The sequence below is a fragment of the Mesoplodon densirostris genome, chromosome 16 (genome assembly GCF_025265405.1).
Source record: "Mesoplodon densirostris isolate mMesDen1 chromosome 16, mMesDen1 primary haplotype, whole genome shotgun sequence".
Lineage (NCBI taxonomy): Eukaryota > Metazoa > Chordata > Mammalia > Artiodactyla > Ziphiidae > Mesoplodon > Mesoplodon densirostris.
This window is the reverse complement of record NC_082676.1, coordinates 58,591,462-58,610,255: the sequence shown is the minus strand read 5'-3', so window position 1 is coordinate 58,610,255 and position 18,794 is coordinate 58,591,462. Positions and strand designations below refer to the sequence as shown.

The 18,794-nt window shown below is 36.3% G+C and overlaps 1 protein-coding gene across 3 annotated transcripts in view; it reads left to right on the top strand.

The window, feature by feature from the left end:
• Nucleotides 1–4,670: 4,670 nt before the first annotated feature.
• Nucleotides 4,671–18,794, top strand: part of ATF7IP2 (activating transcription factor 7 interacting protein 2) — a 55,875-nt gene continuing 41,751 nt past the window's right edge. For 2 of the 3 annotated variants that reach the window (XM_060120490.1, XM_060120488.1), the window contains exons 1-2: nt 4,671–4,740; nt 17,157–18,016. In XM_060120490.1, coding sequence (XP_059976473.1) covers nt 17,167–18,016 — 850 coding nt within the window. In that variant the 5' untranslated portion in view covers nt 4,671–4,740; nt 17,157–17,166. Of the gene's footprint in view, nt 4,741–6,145; nt 6,211–17,156; nt 18,017–18,794 lie in introns of those variants that run through there. The other variant, XM_060120489.1, reaches the window with a different exon arrangement.

Here is an 18,794-nt window from a genome sequence, read left to right as displayed (position 1 = left end):
AATTGACACATAAAATTTAACCATCACAACAATCCCACCAACAAAAAATTATTCAAGATAATAATAGTTTTATCCTATAACTTAATGTTGTATTCATAATCAGCAATAATGTTTTAATCTGCCATTTTCCCTTAAATAAAATTTAGTTGTTCTATTTTGACTTATGCTAACAGAAATGATACCATAAATGATATGCTGAAAAATTCCTTCTGAATGAATTCATTCATTTGCTTTCATTTTATGGACTTTTAATGAGCACTTATTATGTACCAGATAATGGAAATAGGAATATATAATGATAATGAGAGGGTGGCAATGATGATTTTATTAGTAATAGTAGTTTTAAATTTTTATTAAGTACATACTATGGGTCAGGCACATCTTATTTAATATAATACATAAAAGGTTGGTCACTGATCTCAAGGTGCTCATAAGCAGTGGGAAAAGACAAATGAAAAAAGAGACAAAACACAGTATAATAAGCATTATGTTGTAGATAAAGATGGAACCCCCTGACTTAACATGTGAATAGACATTAGCCAGGTGAAGGAGAGGAAAAAGACTTTTCCAAATAGTTGGAGCACCTATTCAACAAATGCAAATCCCCAAGTCTTGATTTAATATGGTATTATTATCTCATTAATAATATATCCTCTGGAAAGGCTGGAGATCAAGGGGATAGAAATAAGAATGGTTAGCTAGGCAGGGGTTACTTCCCTGGAAAGTTACCACAAAAGTTTTTTTTCTCTCTGCCATTGCAGGCTTCCAGACTTCTCCTATGGCTTTTGAAAAAGATCCAGTAAAGATTGGTATAAAATAAACTGTCTAACCCCAGAGTTGTTTTTCACAGTTGACAGTGCTGAGAACTGTATATAATCCTGAATTCTTATGTTATAAGGTACTTTGTGGCTGCTAAAACTCCTCAATAGGTAAAGTAGTGACAATGTGTATGTATTTTCAAGATAGGAATGTCAATGATAGGTTTGGAAAAAGGTACAATAAATTGGCATTTGGTAGTGTCAATTTTGTTAATTATATGAATAACCCTTTAGATAAAATAGTGAAAACCATTTATTGAGCACGTACTGTGTGTTCAATATTCAGCACTTAAAATGAATTTATCCATGTAATTTAATCCACACAACAATTCTAAGAGGCTACTTTTTACTCTGTGTCATGCATTATTGGTAATTTCACTTTATAGATGAGGGAACTGAGGCATGGAGAAGTCTGTAAGTAGGGTTCAATCATGAAAATAGAAACTACTCCAGGTATTTCAAGCATAATGGTATTTAGGACAGAGAATTAGGTGCTTAAAAGCCTTTGGAAGGGCTGAAGGAGCTAATATCACATTAATTTTCATTTGTGCCACTGCTTCTATGGTTGGTCCAGAGAATAGAGAAGTTGCTGTTACTGACACCCAAAAGCCAGAAAAGTTCAGAAAAGCACTGTTGACTGTCTACTGAGGCAGAAACTGGCAGGGAAGCAAGCCAAAGCCCAAGCAAAAAACACCGAGCAATAATTTATGTCTTTCTGCCACTTTCCAGATCTCAGGAAGTACATCCCACTTGACAAAATGTAAATGAATCCAGAACACTGGTGGTAAGGGCATCTGGGAAATGTAGTTCCCAGGATTCCAGTATGCCTTGCGGAGAGCTGAGAAGGGTATGAGAATGAATGCTATTATTAGTTTTCTATTGTTGCCATAAAGTTACCACAAACTTAGTGGCTTAAAATAATACCCACTTATTATCTCACAGCTCTTTAAGTCAGAAGCCTAGTGGACTCAGCTGGGAGCACTGTTTAGGGTCTCATAAGACTGGAATCAAGGTGTCAGCCAGCCAACACTCTGGGGAAGAATCTGCTTCCAGGCTTGCTCCAGGTTGTGGGTGGAATTCATTTCTGTAGTGTGGTTTTCATGTGGTTCCTTCCATCTTCAATCCAGCACCCGTGGTTTAGGTCCTTCTATGTATGAAATCTTTATGAATTTCCTTTCTGCTGCATCTCTCTGATCTTCTATTTTGCCTTTGGGGTTTCATGTGATTATATTGGGTTCACCTGAAAAACCCAGGCTAATCCCTCCATCTTAAGGTGAGTTGATTAGTAAGCTTCATTATATTTGCAAAATCCCTTTTGCCAAAGATGTAACATAACCATGAGAGGAATACCAAGGGACAAAGATCATGGGAGTCAAAATCCTGCCTACCACAATTCTCACTGGAAGAAACTATCAAACAAAAAATTCCAACACAAGAGGCTAAGAGATTTGCTCGAGATCATCCATGTTATTCAGCTTTATCAATTTTAATAATAATACCTACAATGTACCAAGTGTCTACTATAAGTCTGGAAATATTCAAGGAGGTGTCTCCCTACTATCCCACGTATTTTTTTAAATCAAATATAGACAATTTTTTTTCTTTTTTTTTTTGCGGTACACGGGCCTCTCACTGTTGTGGCCTCTCCCGTTGCGGAACACAGGCTCCGGATGCACAGGCTCAGCGGCCATGGCTCACAGGCCTAGCCGCTCCGCGGCATGTGGGATCTTCCCAGACCGGGGCACGAACCCGTGTCCCCTGCATCGGCAGGCGGACTCTCAACCACTGCGCCAACATGGAAGCCCCCTAGACAATATTTTATAAGAACTGTAAATGGAGTATAACCTTTAAAGATTGTAAATCACTATGTTGTACACCTGTAACATTTAATACTGTAAATCAACTACACATCAATAATAATAAATAATATAAAAATCAAATAGCAAATTGAGAGACTTCATAGTACTTCATATACTGAGTTATGAGAATTAATTTAAATAACATGGATAAGTGCTTAGTGCAGTGTCCGGGACAATTAAGAACTCAATAAGTCCTTTGTTGTTATTATTCCCATTTTAGAGACAAGATCATTGTGGCTCTGAGAGGTGACCTAACTTGTCCAAGACTACATGGCTAATAAGTGACCCAGCACAATTTTGAATACAGATTGTCCAATTTCAAATGCAGAAATAAATGGGAAAAAATGCATGTAATGAACTTAATTGACATAATGCCTGGTAAATATTGATTGTTATTAAAATGACACACAAGATACCCAATCACCCTAAATAGGCATGATATTTCTAAAGGCTACTTACTCACTATTGACTGAATTAAGTCTAAATTCCTTATCTGGCTCCAATTTACTTGCCTCACACTCTCTCCCACACCATCCTTCTCTCTCAGCAACCCTATACATACCCTTCAATTATATTCAAAATTGTTATTTTCTCAAGAGATCAGATTTGTGGTTACAAGAGGTGGGGGGGGGGGTGCTGGGCACGAAGGGAAGCAGTGGAAATCAGATGAAGCCGGTCAAAAGGTACAAACTTCCAGTTATAAGATTAATAAGTACTAGGAATGTAACATAACAACACGTTAAACACAGTTAACACTGCTGTATGTTATATGTGAACGTTAAGAGAGTAAATCCTAAGATTTCTCATTACACACAAAATTTTTGTTCTGCTTCTTTAACTTCATATTTATATATGATGAATGTTCACTAAACTTATTGTGATAATCATTTCATGATGTATGTAAGTTGAATCATTATGCTGTATACCTTAAACGTATACAGTGCTGTATGCCAATGATATCTCAGTAAAACTGGGAGAAAAAATTTTTACGAAACAAAAAAATTGTGCAAAGATTGGCAACGTTTTACATTTTCCCTAGTGTTTGATGTAAAACAGCTGGATTCTCACATCTGTTTCTGTATTCAATCTGTTGCAAAAGACATGTCAATTTTCTAGAAGCTTCTGGAAAATTCCATTGAACACTTGAGACTATGAGAATGAAAAAGGCCAATAACATCTTCCTATTGTTATGAAAATAGAATGACCTTGTAGACCTCCAGGGATCCCTGGACCATATTTTGGGAACAGACTGGGTTAAAGTATGTTTTTCTGTTAATGACCTATTTCTAGATTGTCCGACCTTGGCTCATTTTTCTAGTAGCCAGTAGTTACAAGCAGGCAGCTCCACCCTCCATGATGAGGAGGCCTTAATCGAACTAGCTGATGGTGATATTTCCTGCACCGGGTACAGTGAGGGTACTTAACTATTCAATGAACGCAGGATAATCACCAAAATTGTGGTTATTCGGCTGCAGAGTAGGTCTCATGAAGTCTGATGCAGCCTAGCTTGGCAGATCCCTGGGTCAATTTAGGAAACTCGAGAGAACACAATGGGTCCATGACCACTCGCCTGGGTCGCAAAATTTAAGGAGTTGTCACAAACCTCTGAAACCAAGATCAATTATATTTTATTGTAGTGTTTTAAAAATTCAAATGGGTTAGCCAGTGCTTGCGGACGGGCCGCCTGTTTTTGTAAATACAGTTTTTTTAATAGTGATTTTCGGAAAAATTTCAGTCGCTCAAAGGAGAGGCCCAGCTCAGGCGCTTGGTCCAGTGACCCGTTGGTATGTATAACGGCCTGTCAAAGAAGCGCAGGAAGGCGAACTTTCCGCACCCCTCAGCCGACTTCCACTTCCCCGCCACGTTCTCCCCGCCCCCTCCACCTGGTCGTCTCTGACTGGCTGGGCTGCCGCAAGTGCGCGCTGCCATTGGCCGGAAGTCCATCGGGGCTGGGCCCAAGGGAGACTTACTTAAGCTGGTCAGCGCGGAAACGTTATTGTGCTCGGCGGCAGCGGTTTTCGGAGGTTGTGGGGAGAGAAGCGGCCGGCGCAGCGCCGCTCTAGGTACGTTGGGGCCGGGCGAGAAGCCCGGGCGAGCGACGGTTGGCCGGGACGGAGTTTTCTCGCGCGCCGCGCGCCTCTCTGAGGGCCGGCCCCGGAGGCCTCGGAGAGCCGCGCGAGCCGGGCGGTTGCGGCGGGGTTGATTCAGAGATGTCCGCGGAGTCGTTGGGGCTCCGACCCGGCCGGCAAGACAACGGCGAAGGGCGAAAGGACGTGTCTCCCCACCCGCTGTCCGAGCGGGCGGCGGGCGAAGCGGGAATGGTGGGCGGCGGCGCGGGCGAGTCGGGGCCGCGGAGGGACGTTGCCTCAGGGTTTGGTACTCGCCGAGTAAGTGAGTGGAAGCGTGGGGCCCTACCGGACTACTTTTACAAACTAACGGAGAAAATGTCGTCCTCTCCGCAACTTTGGGATTCCGTCGCCAAATTTCCAGGAGTTCCAGTTATAATTTATCTGAGGAAACCAGGTGCCAGAACAGTTAAGTGATCTTCATCAGGCGGTGGGGAGGCTTTCCTTGATGTACGTTTTATGCAGACGATACTAGAACATCAGGGAAAATAGAAAATTACGAGCCTTTATGCCCACATGCCTTTTTAAAGGAAAGCGCCTGGAGCACAAACGTGTAATGTACACCTGTGGAGCTCACCAGTGTAGGGATGCTGTGATTGAAGGATGAAAGCCGTGTACCGGCAGGCGTGGTTCTTTAACACAGTTTATTTTTGAGGAAGTTAAAAAGAAAAAAACCATTTCCTGCTTGTCGCCCTTCCCCCACCTACTTTCATTTTTGGCAAGTTCAAGAATGTGTCCTGTACAGAGGAAGCAATTATTTTGCTTTGTCTCTCTGATTACAACCTTGCTGTGCTTGGAAAACTGACTTACACCTTTCCGTGATACTGTGTTGAAGATGAAGTTTCCAACATTGTAAGCCAGCACGTGTGGCTTGCTTTGTGACGAGCCGGTATTTACTGCTCTGAAGACTCATAGATGGTCAAGACCGAGAAAAAGATGATCGTACTGAGTAATTCATTAGGAATAAAATGTTAAAAAGAAGAACTATGTGAAACCCACTTAAACGGGCTGTTATGCTAGATTGGGATTTAATACTCTTTTCATTATGATTTTGTCATATATTGTAGCCAGTAAATGGCGACATAACTATTTGCAAAACAAATGGGGAAGAACATTCAAGATATCACAGGAAAGCTATTGAAAATACAAAAATGAAGCATCTGGCTGAAGGACTGATTACACTGAGTTGAGCTCTTGTGAAGTATGTCTTCTTAGTTTGTTCATCCTTCAATAATACATTTTTGGAAATGTTGAGTCTGACCGTAATCAAATTAATCTACTTAACTCTCAGTCTTATCTGCAGATTTGTACAGACTACGTCCTAAGATTGACTTCTGCCTCAACAGAAATGCATGAACAGTGTCTTAATGGAAATGATTTGCGTCTTTTCAGAATTGGTGTATCTAGGTACATCTTGAATTTTCAGCTGTTTATCTTATTGACGCTTGTACTTCACCTCAACCTTCAATTCTGCTGTATTTCCTAGCTACTTAATATCTTGAATTCTGGTATGAAAATAAATATTGCATGATCCCTGCATCTTTGCCTGTGCAAATCATATAGTTCTCTTTATAGTGGGTGTGTACAGATGTATTTCATTTGATATCACATTTTAAATAATATATTGGATACTTGTTAAAAATAAAAATAAACTCTGATTTTAAATGCACAAGAGTACTAGTTCTCATTAAGTTGAGTGAGATTATATTAAAATACAAAGAAACATATTCTTCTATCTTATTTTGTATCATATCCTTACATCGTTTAAATACTTATTCTGTTCTCTAAAGCTAATGCATTACTATAGACTCAGGTAACTTTGTATCCCTTTTTTATCTTTACCAATCTAAGTAGGACAGAAAGATTGTAGTCAGGTAATATCTAGAGGGAAGTAAACATAACTGTTTGGGTAGGGGAGATAATTGGATATAATGTGAATTTTTGAACTTCTGATTAAATTTCTAGGGATATAAGGGGCGTTTGTATACAGATCTTATTAAATTTAACCATTAATTATATACAGGCACTATATGTATCTACGAACTGTGGTATCATTAGTATACCTTTGAGGTTCTGCTGTGTATAGTGCTGCTGATATGAAATAGCTTATGGTAAAGCTATGGCAAAAGTTGCTGAGGCCTGTTCTGGTACTCTTTATTAAGGAAAAAATAACCCTGGGTGGCTTTCCAGAGGTTCATTTTTATAAGTTGAGTATTCATTTAAGCAGCATTTAATAAAACTTCTACATGAAAAGCATCTCACTGAGGATATAAAAGTAAGACAAGTCTCTGCCCACAAATATCATGACTAAAATATAAATTCCTAATGGGAAATTCAGATAAGGAAGTAGTTCTCTTGGGGGAAGGCTTTCTCTGAAGAGATGATCTTTAAATGTGACCTTGAAGGAGTGGAGAATAGGGAAAATGTTGGTATATGACCATTCTGATGAATTTGAAAAAAAAGTGAAGGATAGGTTTATAGGAAATTCAGAGATAAAATTTGATAGCTTCAGGAAAAAGGAAATATAAAAAAGATAATGCAGTTGTGATTCTCTGGTTATGTATTTGCTTGTAACAACTCAAGTATTGATTTAATTACAAATGTGATGAAAAGGCGTATAGGGTATAGAAAAGAGCTAAATCCTCATCTGTATGTATAGGACCTTGATAGTGGCTAAAATTTGTAATTCAAGAAATACTACTGTGAGTGTATTTTAAAATACTGAGATTAAAAAAAAACCAAGTTAGTTAAAAATGATTGTTACTAGGCATTGAGTGTTGGCAAGCAACTACTTTATTTCACTGTGAGCATTTTATGCTTCTTAATTTTATACCACTACATCGATAAAAATTTTTTAAGTAAAAGCAAAATTCTACTAGCACTTAGAAGATGCTAATGCTGCTGGTCCATGGACCACACTTAGAGTAGTAAGGATTAGTTCATGCTCATTATAAGATTGTCACCTGGCACAAGTTGGTCATGTTTTGTTCTTTTGTTGACCACTATATATCCCTTAAAGGTAACCTTGTTACTTCCTAATATCTGATTTGTAAAAAAAAAAAAAAAAAAAAAAAAAATCCTGGGTTTAAATACTGGCTCTGAACTGTGTTTTCTTTGAACAAGTTATACAGCCTAGCTTAGATTTGTTTTGGTGTAAATGTAAAATATAACAGGAATTGTGCTTTATTTAGTATTGATATTTATAATGTATTAAGGTAATATCTCAGCAACAAGCATCACTAGAGATAGAGACATTTTGTAATGAGAAAAACCAGTCCACCAGGAATAGAGAAAATAAACTCAATCAGTATGTACCCATGGCTTCAAACTATATACTGTAAGGGGGGAGAGACAGTGATTCAGTTAAAAGAAATAGACAAATCATAGTGGAATAGACAAGTTGTGGAATCATAGTGGATCACTCTGAACACACTCCTGTTTTAATAGCTGGAAGATTATAAAGAACACAGCTAAGAAATTTGAACTAGTTGGCGTCGACATAGAATAACACTGTACCCAACAGTGTTGGAATATAGGTTTTGCTCAAATACACATGGAGCTTTTGAAAAAATTGGCTGTGAAACTAGCCTCAACAGATAATACAGGATGGAAATTATTCAGAGGATATTCTCTGATTACAGTGGAATTAAATTAAGCTAACCTTCAACAACAAAACTGCAACTTGGAAATCTGCAATTGCCTGGAAATAAATGTATTTCTAAATAATGCACAGATCATAGAAGGAATTACAATGGAAATTAGAAAGTATTTTGAACCAAGTAATAATCAAGAGGGCTTATCAGAATTTGTGAGACTTGACAAAGACAGGACTTAGAGGAAATCTTGTAGCTTTAAATGCAAAAAAAAAAACAAAAAAGGGACTGAAAGTTAAAGATTTGAGTTTTATCTCAAGCTGGAACAAAAATCAAGCCTGAAGAAAATTGAATCATAAAACTAACAGGAAATGGTGAAATAGAACACTGCATACAATAGAGAGTCAGGAAAGTCAAAATGTCAGTGCTTTGACAGTATTGATTAAATGGATAAATTTCTAGTAAGAGTGACCAAGAGAAAGCGAAACAAAACATGTCAGTAATATCAAGAATAAAAAGAGACATCACTACAGATCCTGCATATATTACAAATGTAATTAGAGAATATTATGAAGAACTTTATAAACTTGAAATTCTGTTAAATTTTGAAATTTTGTGTGAAAAAAACAAAATTAACAGAAAAGTAAAATATAATGATTCCTGTATCTATTTTTAAAAATTCAATCATAATTGAAAACCTTTATCACTAAGTTAACTCCAAGCCCAGATGGCATTATGATGAATTATTTCTAACATTTAAGGAAGGAGTAATACTGTTTGCAAACAAAAACTCTTCAGAGAATGGAAAAAGACTTTCCAGTTTTTTATATGAAGCCAGAATAACCCTGATTTCAAAACCTGATAAAGGAAAAGAATGACTCATCTTTCTCATAACATTGATACAAAGTCCTAAACAAAATGTTAGCAAGTTGAATACAGAAACATGAAGCAAAAAAAATGGGCATATTATGACTGACTGAGGTTTCTTTCAGAAATAAGCTAGGTTTAATATTTTAAGAGATCAACCAATATGATAGAACTTAATTGAAAAAATGAGATTATATTATCATCTAAATATATGAAAAGGATAAAATTGAAAATCATTAATGATAAAATCTGGGAATAGAAGGGTATTTTATTAATCTAATATAGAGCATTGGTAAAATGTATAGCAAAAATCATACTTAGTGGTGTTAGTGAAACCCCACACCCCTTTCAAGATTGGTAATGAGTGAAGGATACCTGCTAACAGCATACCCATTCATAGCATACTGGAGCTTCTAACTAGTGCAATAAGAAAAATAAATAAGGCTTAGCAAGAAAATTATGACACTACATAGAAAGTTCAAAAGAACTTACTTGGTTTAATAAGTGAATTTAATGAATTAGTTGGAGATACAATCAATAAAAAAGCACTGATTGTATTTCTATATGATACCAGGCAGAAAAATGAAATTTTAAAGTGATGCCACATAGAAAGTATTAAAAAATGAATACCTATGTCAGTAATGGAATAGAGGAACAAAAGACATGAAACATATAAAACAAAGTAAAATGGTAGCCAGAAATCCAGCTATATCAATATTAATGTCAAGTGTGAATGGATTAAACAATCCAGTCAAATACCAGATTGTCAGACCAGAGGAAAAATAGCATCCAACTATATGCTGTCTGTAGGAGACACACGTAGATTGAAAGATACAATTATGTTGAAAGTAAAAGCATAGAAAAAATCATGTGAATAGCAACTATAAGAAAACTGGAGTGGCTATACTAATTTCAGACAAAATAGACTTTTAAAATAAATATTAGAGGTAAAGAGGGACATTTTGTAATAAAAGGTGCAGTCCCTTAGGAAGTTATAACAATTACAAGCATGCCACTAACTAGCACCAAAATATATGAAGCAAATATTGATGAGAATTGAACAGAGAAATAGAAAATTTCAACATTAAGAGTTGGAGACTTCAATACAACACTTTCATAATGGAAAACTAGGTGAAAGATCAATTAGAAAAGACTTGAATAACACTGTAAATCAACTAGACCTAAGAAGCATCTTTTGAACACTCAACCAAACAAAAGCAGATTATATTCTTCTTAAATGTACATAGAAAGATTTCCAAAATAGACATTATGCTAGGCCATAAAACAAACCTCAACACATTTTAAAGGACTGAAACCACAACAGAATACATTCTCTGACCACAGTGGAATGAAATTAGAACATAAGAAGAAGAAATTTGAGAAATTCACAGCTATGTGGAAATTAAACAACACACTCCTAAATAATGAGTGAGTCAAAGAAGAAATCATGAGGGAAGTTAGAAAATACTTTAACATTAATGGAAATGAAGACATAACATACAAAACATTTTGGGTGCAATTAAAGCTTTTCTTAGGAAATTTGTTGTGATAAATGCCTATATTTAAAAAGAGGACTTCAAATCAATAAACTGACTTTTAATCTTAATGCAGAAAGAGGAAACTAAACCTAAGCAGAATGAAGGAAATGATTAATAAAATCAAGAAAGAAAAAAATAAAATTAATAAAATCAAAAGTTGTTTTTCAAAAAGATCAACAAAATTGACAAACCTTTACCTAGAGTGACCATGAAAAAGACTCAAATTACTGAAATTTGGAATGAAAGGGTGCATTACTACTGATCTTGCAGAAGTTAAAAAGATAATAAGAGACTCCTATAGAACGATTCACTTATATACTGATCAGTTTTATAGGTGAACTAGACAAATTTTTTTTTTTTGCGGTACACGGGCCTCTCACTGTTGTGGCCTCTCCCTGTTGTGGCCTCTCCCGTTGCAGAGCACAGGCTCCAGACGTGCTCAGTGGCCATGGCTCACGGGCCTAGCCGCTCCATGTTACGTGGGATCTTCCCAGAGCGGAGCACGAACCCATGTCCCCTGCATCGGCAGGCGGACTCTCAACCACTGCGCCACCAGGGAAGCCCTAGACAAATTCTTAACAAGACCAAAATGAACAAAACTGACTCAGGAAGAAATAGAAAATCTGAAAAGCAAGTAAAGAGATTGAATTAGAACACAAAGAAAAACTCAGATGTTTTTTATTGTTGAATTCTACCAAACGTGTAAAAATACCAATTTCTCACAAATTCTTCAGAGAAATAGAAGAGGAAGGCACACTGCCCTGATCATTCTGTGAGGCCAGTATTATCCTGGTAACAAAATCAAAGACACTGTAAGAAAATGACAGAACAATATCTCTTAAGAATATAGGTGCAAAAATTGTCAACAAAATACTAGCAAGTTGAATCCAGCAACGTCATGACCATGTAGGATTATCCCAGGAATGCAAGATTGGTTTCACATCCAAAAATATATTAATGAATGTACCATATCAATAGAATAGAGAACAAAGCCATATGGTCACGTTAATGCTGAAAAGGCATATTCTGACAAAAATCCAAGGTTCCTTCATGGTAAAAAAAACCCAAAAAAATCAAAGAAGTAGGGTTAGTTGGGAAATTTTTTTTAACCTGATAAAAGGCACCTGTGAAAAATCTACAGTTAACATCATGCATAATGATTAAAGGTTTTCCTCCTAAATAGGGAGCAAGACAAGGATGTCCACTCTTGCCACTTCTAGTCTACGTTGTACAGGAGGTTGTAGTCAGGACAATTAGGCAAGAAAGTAGAATAGATTGGAAAGGAAGAAATAAAACTATTGACAAATGACATGATCTTGTATGGAGGAAATCCTAAGGAATCTGCAAAAAACTATTCTGAGATGAGAATAAGATCAGTAGAGTTGCAGGATACAAGATAAATATACAAAATTCTATTGTATTTCCATGTACTTGCAGTGAAAAATTTTGAAGTTTCATTAACAATAGTATCAAAAAGAAGTGTAAAACTTTAACTCTGAAAAGTAAACATTATTGAAAGAAATTAAATGTCTAAATAAATGGAAAGACATCCCATGTTCATGGATCAGAACACTTGATAGAATGAAGGTAATTGCTCCCTAAGTTGATCTAAAGATTCAACACAATCCCTATTGAAGTCCCAGCTCGCTTCTTTGCAGAAATTGTTAATCTGGTCCTAAAATTCATATAGATATTCCGAGATCTCAGAATAGCCAAAACAGTCTTGAACATTGAGGACTCACACATCCTGAATTCAAAACTTACTAGAAAGCTATAGTAATCAAGACAGTGTAGTACAGGCATAAGGACATACCTATATATCAGTGGGATAAAATTTAGAATCCAGAAATAAACCTTCACATTTATGTAGGCAATTGGTATTTGATGAGAGAAACAAAACAATGGGGGAGAAGGAATGCCTTTTCAAAAGGTGCTGGAACAGCTGTATGTCCACATGCAAAAGAATAAATGTGGACCTTCTCCCTCACTTTATTATTAACACACATAAAAATTAACTCCAAATGTATCCAAGAGGTAAAACAATAAAATTTTTAAACAGAGATAAATCTTCATGACCTTGGATTAGGCAGTGATTTTTTTTTTTTTTTAGATATGACACCAAAAGCACAAGCAACAAAAGAAAAAGTAAATTGGGCTTTATCAAAATTTAAAACTTTAGTTTCTCAAAGTATACCATCAAGAAATTGAAAAGACACCCACAAAATGTGAGGAAAGTTTGGAAATCATGTCTATAGGGACTTAGATCTGGAATATATAAAGATCTCTTACAAGTCAACCATGTAAGTCAGATAACCTAATTTTGAAGTGGACAGATTATCTGAATAGTCATGTCTCCAAAAACAATATACCAGTGGCCAATAAGCTCATGAAGTGATGCTCATCATCATTAGCCATAAGGGCAGTGCAAATTAAAATGACAGTGAAGTCATCACTCACACCAAGTTGCAATACTAAGACAGATGATAGTGAATATTGATGGATGAAGAGGTGCTAAAATTGGATCCTTCATACTTTCCTGGTGTGAATGTAAATTGGTCCAGACCCTTTGAAAAACAGTCTGTTTCTTAGAAGGTTAAATGTAGAGTTACTGTATGATCAGCAATTTCATCCTTGGGCATATACCCAAGAGAAATGAAAACCTGTTCACACGAAAATTTATACGTGAATGTTCATAGCATTATTCATAATAGCCAAATCTGGTTCTTTAGCAAGATGTGAATATCCAAAGTTATTCTTGAAAGTACAGTTTACCCTTGAACAACATGAGTTTGAACTATGCAGATCCACTTATGTGGGTATTTTTCAATAGTAAATATTATAGTACTACATGATCTGCAGTTGTTGAATCTGCTGATGGAGAATTGTGGATATGAAGCATCATAACCACATATGTGAAAGGCCAACTGTAAGTTATATGTGGATTTTCAAGTGCACAAAGAGTTGAACCCCAACCCCTGTGTTGTTCAAGGATCAACTGTGTGTGTGTGTATGTGTGTGTGAATATAATGTAAGAGTAAAGTAAAACCTGGGATATAAAGTTCTAAATTCAGTGAAAAATCTCTTGACCTCAGTGGTTAATGAAATGTTAGCTGAAAAATGCTTTTAGGGAATGTTTAAATATACTAGGCTCCACAGAATTGTAAAGCATTTGTAGACCTTAAAAAATAGGACATTTTCATACTAAAATGACATGGAGATAAACATAAATAACAAAATGTAAAACATAACAAGTTATAAAAATCAGAGGGCATAAAACCAAATGTAAACTAAAGCTTTAATGTGTTATTTACAATAAATGTAATTGGATTAAATTCTATTAAAAGACATTCATTAGTTTAAAATATTTTCAATAGGTTTTATAAGAGACATCTAAAAAAAGTTGGTGGGATGGACAACAGTATATTCAGCATGAGTTACATCACCAGATAAAATAGAATAAAAGGGACAGATTAGGTTTTTTTTTTTTTTTTTTTTTTTCCTTTTTGCGTTATGTGGGCCTCTCATTGTTGTGGCCTCTCCCGTTGCGGAGCACAGGCTCCGGATGCGCAGGCCCAGCGGCCATGGCTCACGGGCCCAGCCGCTCCGCGGCATATGGGATCCTCCCAGACCGGGGCACGAACCCGTATCCCCTGCATCGGCAGGCGGACTCTCAACCACTGCGCCACCAGGGAGGCCCTAGGTTATGTTTTTACAATTTAAAATTAATAGGATGCTTTCAAACAATTGCATACCTTGTTTCATTGCGCTTCTCTTTATCATGCTTCGCAGATAGTGTGTTTTTTACAGATTGAAGGGTTGTGGCGACCCTGTGTTGAGCAAGTCTGTGGGCAGCATTTATCTAACAGCCTATGCTCATTTGTGTCTCTGTCACATTTTGGTAATTCTTACAATATTTCAAAACTTTTCATTATTATATTGCTTTGGTGATCTGTGATCAGTGGTCTTTGACGTTCCTATTGGAATTGTTTTGGCATTTTTTGGACAATAAATTATTTTCAAATTAAGGTATGTACATTGTTTTTTTAGTCTATTGTACACTACACTACAGCATAAATAGCTTGTATATGCCCTGGGAAACCAAAAAATTCATGTGACTCACTTTATTGCAATATTTGCAGTGTCTGGAACCTAACCTTCAGTATCTCCTAGGTATTCCAGTATACATCTGAGGGAAAGCAAAATTAGATCCCTTCCTATAACTATATCCTAAAATCTAGATGGATTGAGGATGTAAATTATAAATGGCAAATCTTTAAGACTTGAGAAAATGTAGATGACCTGTTTTTCTGACCTTGTGCTGCAGGACAGTACCATGATTCCAAAGACCTCTGTGAAATGTGGCTTATTTGCAGCAAAGGATTCAAGCCTAAATGTCAGGATGGTGATGCCAGTGATCCCCCAATTAGACTGAGTTGTTGCTTTTTATGCTCCCAGTAATAAATTTCACTCACTCTCACTACAACATGTAAACTATTTCTTCACCTTTTAGGCAGTTACCAGTACAGTTGACCCTTGGAATTATTCTCTCTTTTTTTTAAATTTCTTTTATTTCTATAGCTCTTTTTTTTCAGACTTCATTTTTTTTGAGAGCAGTTTTAGACTCAGCAAAATTAAGAAGAAGATACAGAGATTTCTCATATATCCCCTGACCCCCACATGCATAACCTCTCCCATTATGAATATCCCCCACCAGAGCGGTATATTTGTTATAATTGATGAATCTATGGATCATTCTCTTCTTGATTTTGATTCTAGTTAAATGGGTGTATTCAGTTTGTGAAAATTCTTTTAACTGAACACATGATATGTGCACTTTTCTGTAGGTACTTCAGTAAAACGTTTGAAAAAAATCCAAAAAATTAAAAAATTAAAAATTGATCAACCTTGCTAGAGAAAAGATTTGGTTTGTCTTTGGGGAATATTACAAATATCGTATTCATGAAAAGGCTATCAAATATGTAGTCATATAGGGAAAATAGAGTTCTATCTTGTATCAGGCCCTTAATGAAAATGTGCTATTTTTCTGGATTTCCTGATTTTTATGTATACATGACAGGTTTTGGCAATTTGAGTTTGTGATATTTTTTCTTCTTCTAAATAAATATTCACTTAGCCTTCAGGTCTAACAAATTCTGGAACTGTTGCTGGTCAAATGATACAGTGAATGAAAAAAATACAGTAAATGAAAACTTCGAGTAAGAAAATACATAAGGATAAATCAAATTATTCAGGTAGCTTTGACTGGGTTATTTGCACCTTAAAATGTCTTAGATTCTGTCTTCGAGTTTAATAAGTGCTCTATAGTTTGTTAGGTAACTGGTCTATCATGTATTATATAATTTTTTTTTTTTTTTTTTTTTTTTTTTTTACTTATGCCTTTAACTGCCTTGTAATTTGGCAGTTTTCCTTTCCTTTAAACCATTTACTTACCTATGGTTCAGATCAGGCTTGATGTGGATACTGAGAGATAAACACTAAAATATTTTTCCCTGCTATGTAGTAGATTTTTCTTAAATTAACAGAAATAATTCAGAATTAAGGATGTATTGAAACCTAACTTGGCTTTCTTATTTGAACTAGCATCACATTGTGTATTTTAGTGCTCATTTCATACTGATGATTGTTGAGAATTACTCGTGCAGTACCATTAATTTGGAAATTTGAACATTAGGAAAGCTTTAGAAAGGTGCCACGGTATGTAGAAAATGGAACATTCCACACAAAACATTGTTTTTTGTTTTTATGAAGAAATTCAACTTAATCTTTAGATTATCTAAAGTTTGGCCTACTTGGATTATTTAAATCAGAACTTAATGGTTATAGTAGTGAGGTGATATAACAAAAAGTGGCCAGATAAATTATCGGACTTAGTTTCAAATAGAGGCCTACTGACAATATAAATTCTGACTTTATATAGAGTTATAGAACAAAATTAAAATTATCAATGACAGATGAAAATGGGTATATTTTTCAATAAAAATAATTATCTAAATCTGGAAAGATTAGTCTCAGCATTATTTTATTTATTTATTTTTTTTTTTGCGGTATGCGGGCCTCTCACTGTTGTGGCCTCCCCCGTTGCGGAGCACAGGCTCCGGACGCGCAGGCTCCGGACGCGCAGGCTCAGCGGCCATGGCTCACGGGCCCAGCCGCTCCGCGGCATATGGGATCCTCCCAGACCGGGGCACGAACCCGTATCCCCTGCATCGGCAGGCGGACTCTCAACCACTTGCGCCACCAGGGAGGCCCTCTCAGCATTATTTTAATATTGTAAGTAAATGTTAACTTTTGTCTGCTAGAGATATTCATTTAAATATGGTATCTTAAATTCTAGGATATGAAAGATGGGAAGTCCAGATAGAAGTAAACGGAAGATTTTAAAAGCAAGAAAAACAATGCCTACAAGTTGCCGGAAGCAAGCAGAGATCCTGAATAAGTCAAAGAAGGTTGAAGCACTAAAAACAGCAGCAATTGGGAATAACGTGTCAAGTAGTAATCAGAATTCAAGTATTGATGTCATAAGTAGCAAATGTAGACATTCTGAAAATGATGCTTCCTCTTTGGACTCTATAAAAAATTCAGTATGTGCACCAAAAAGTAAAGTATTTTCTCAGAATTTAATAAAACCACTAGAAATTGTTGATTCCAAAACAAGATTAGAATACACTGAAGAACAAGTTGTGTACCCTTATGAAAAGCCAAGTAAAACACTAGAATCTCCCAGGAAACTGTTTACTAAACAAGACGCAAAAGATTCACGAAACACTTCTGAAAACCATTTTGAATGTCAGGCAAGTGTAACACGATCCGTTTTTGAACATGAAGAGGATTGTAATCTGAAGTCCATTTGCTGTCCATCCAGTGTATTGAGTGGTGTAGTTCAGATGTCAAAGTCTACAATAACCAATACCTTGGATGATAAGAGAATTGACAAGGTAGTTTCCTATTTAGAAACAAACTCCAATTCTGAGTTACGTGATAAAAGACAAAATAACACTTTAATTTTAAATTCAGATATCCCTTTTGTGCCTGTTGATAAAATACCTAAGTTGGTAAATTCAGTCATTTCTAGTAACTGTGCTGCTGACATTTTGAAAAGCGAAGAATCCTGTAGAACCTGTCATTCCAGCATTTTAAGTTGTGAAAGTACAGATGCAAAGTGGCTGTCCTCATTTGACACTGATAGGAATAACAGTAAGTGCATACTTATGTATCTCTTGGAGAAGTTAAAATAGTTACTTTGCTTTGGGCAGTTTCATAATCTCAAACAGTAGAGTATACATAGACAGGAAAACAGTAAATGATAGTTATTTCAGAGTATCTTATTTCTGAACCATTCTTGGTGGGGAGAGGGAATGGTATCCTCTATGTCCAAAGGGAAGTAAATTCTGGCAAAGAAGGAATCAATCACTTTCCTTTGAAAGTACAACAAAATCAAAAGATGGTTTATAGAAATTGCTTGGTTTATTTCATTTACACCTTTTCTTTTTTTTTTTTTTTTTTTTTTTTTTGCGGTACGTGGGCCTCTCACTGCTGTGGCCTCTCCCGTTGCAGAACACAACGGATGCGCAGGCCCAGCGGCCATGGCTCACGGGCCCAGCCGCTCCGCGGCATGTGGGATCCTCCCGGACCGGGGCACGAACCCGTGTCCCCTGCATCGGCAGGCGGACTCTCAACCACTGTGCCACCAGGGAAGCCCACACCTTTTCTTTTTTTTTTGAAGTTTTATTAAATTAATAAGGAGGCTAGTTGAAAGAGAGAGTGGGTTTTTTAAATAGTTGAACCCATTTCTTTCCATAGAATTGGCCTGTATATCACATGCCAAGTGTAAGTGGATAGATAATAAGAATACATACAGGTTTGTGTGTAGAGTGAGAAACACATCAAATAATTAACCAATGAAGTTCTAGGGTTATAAAGTTATTAAAATAGCACAAGTAAATTTCATTAAAAGGGTGTTTTTGTAGGTTAA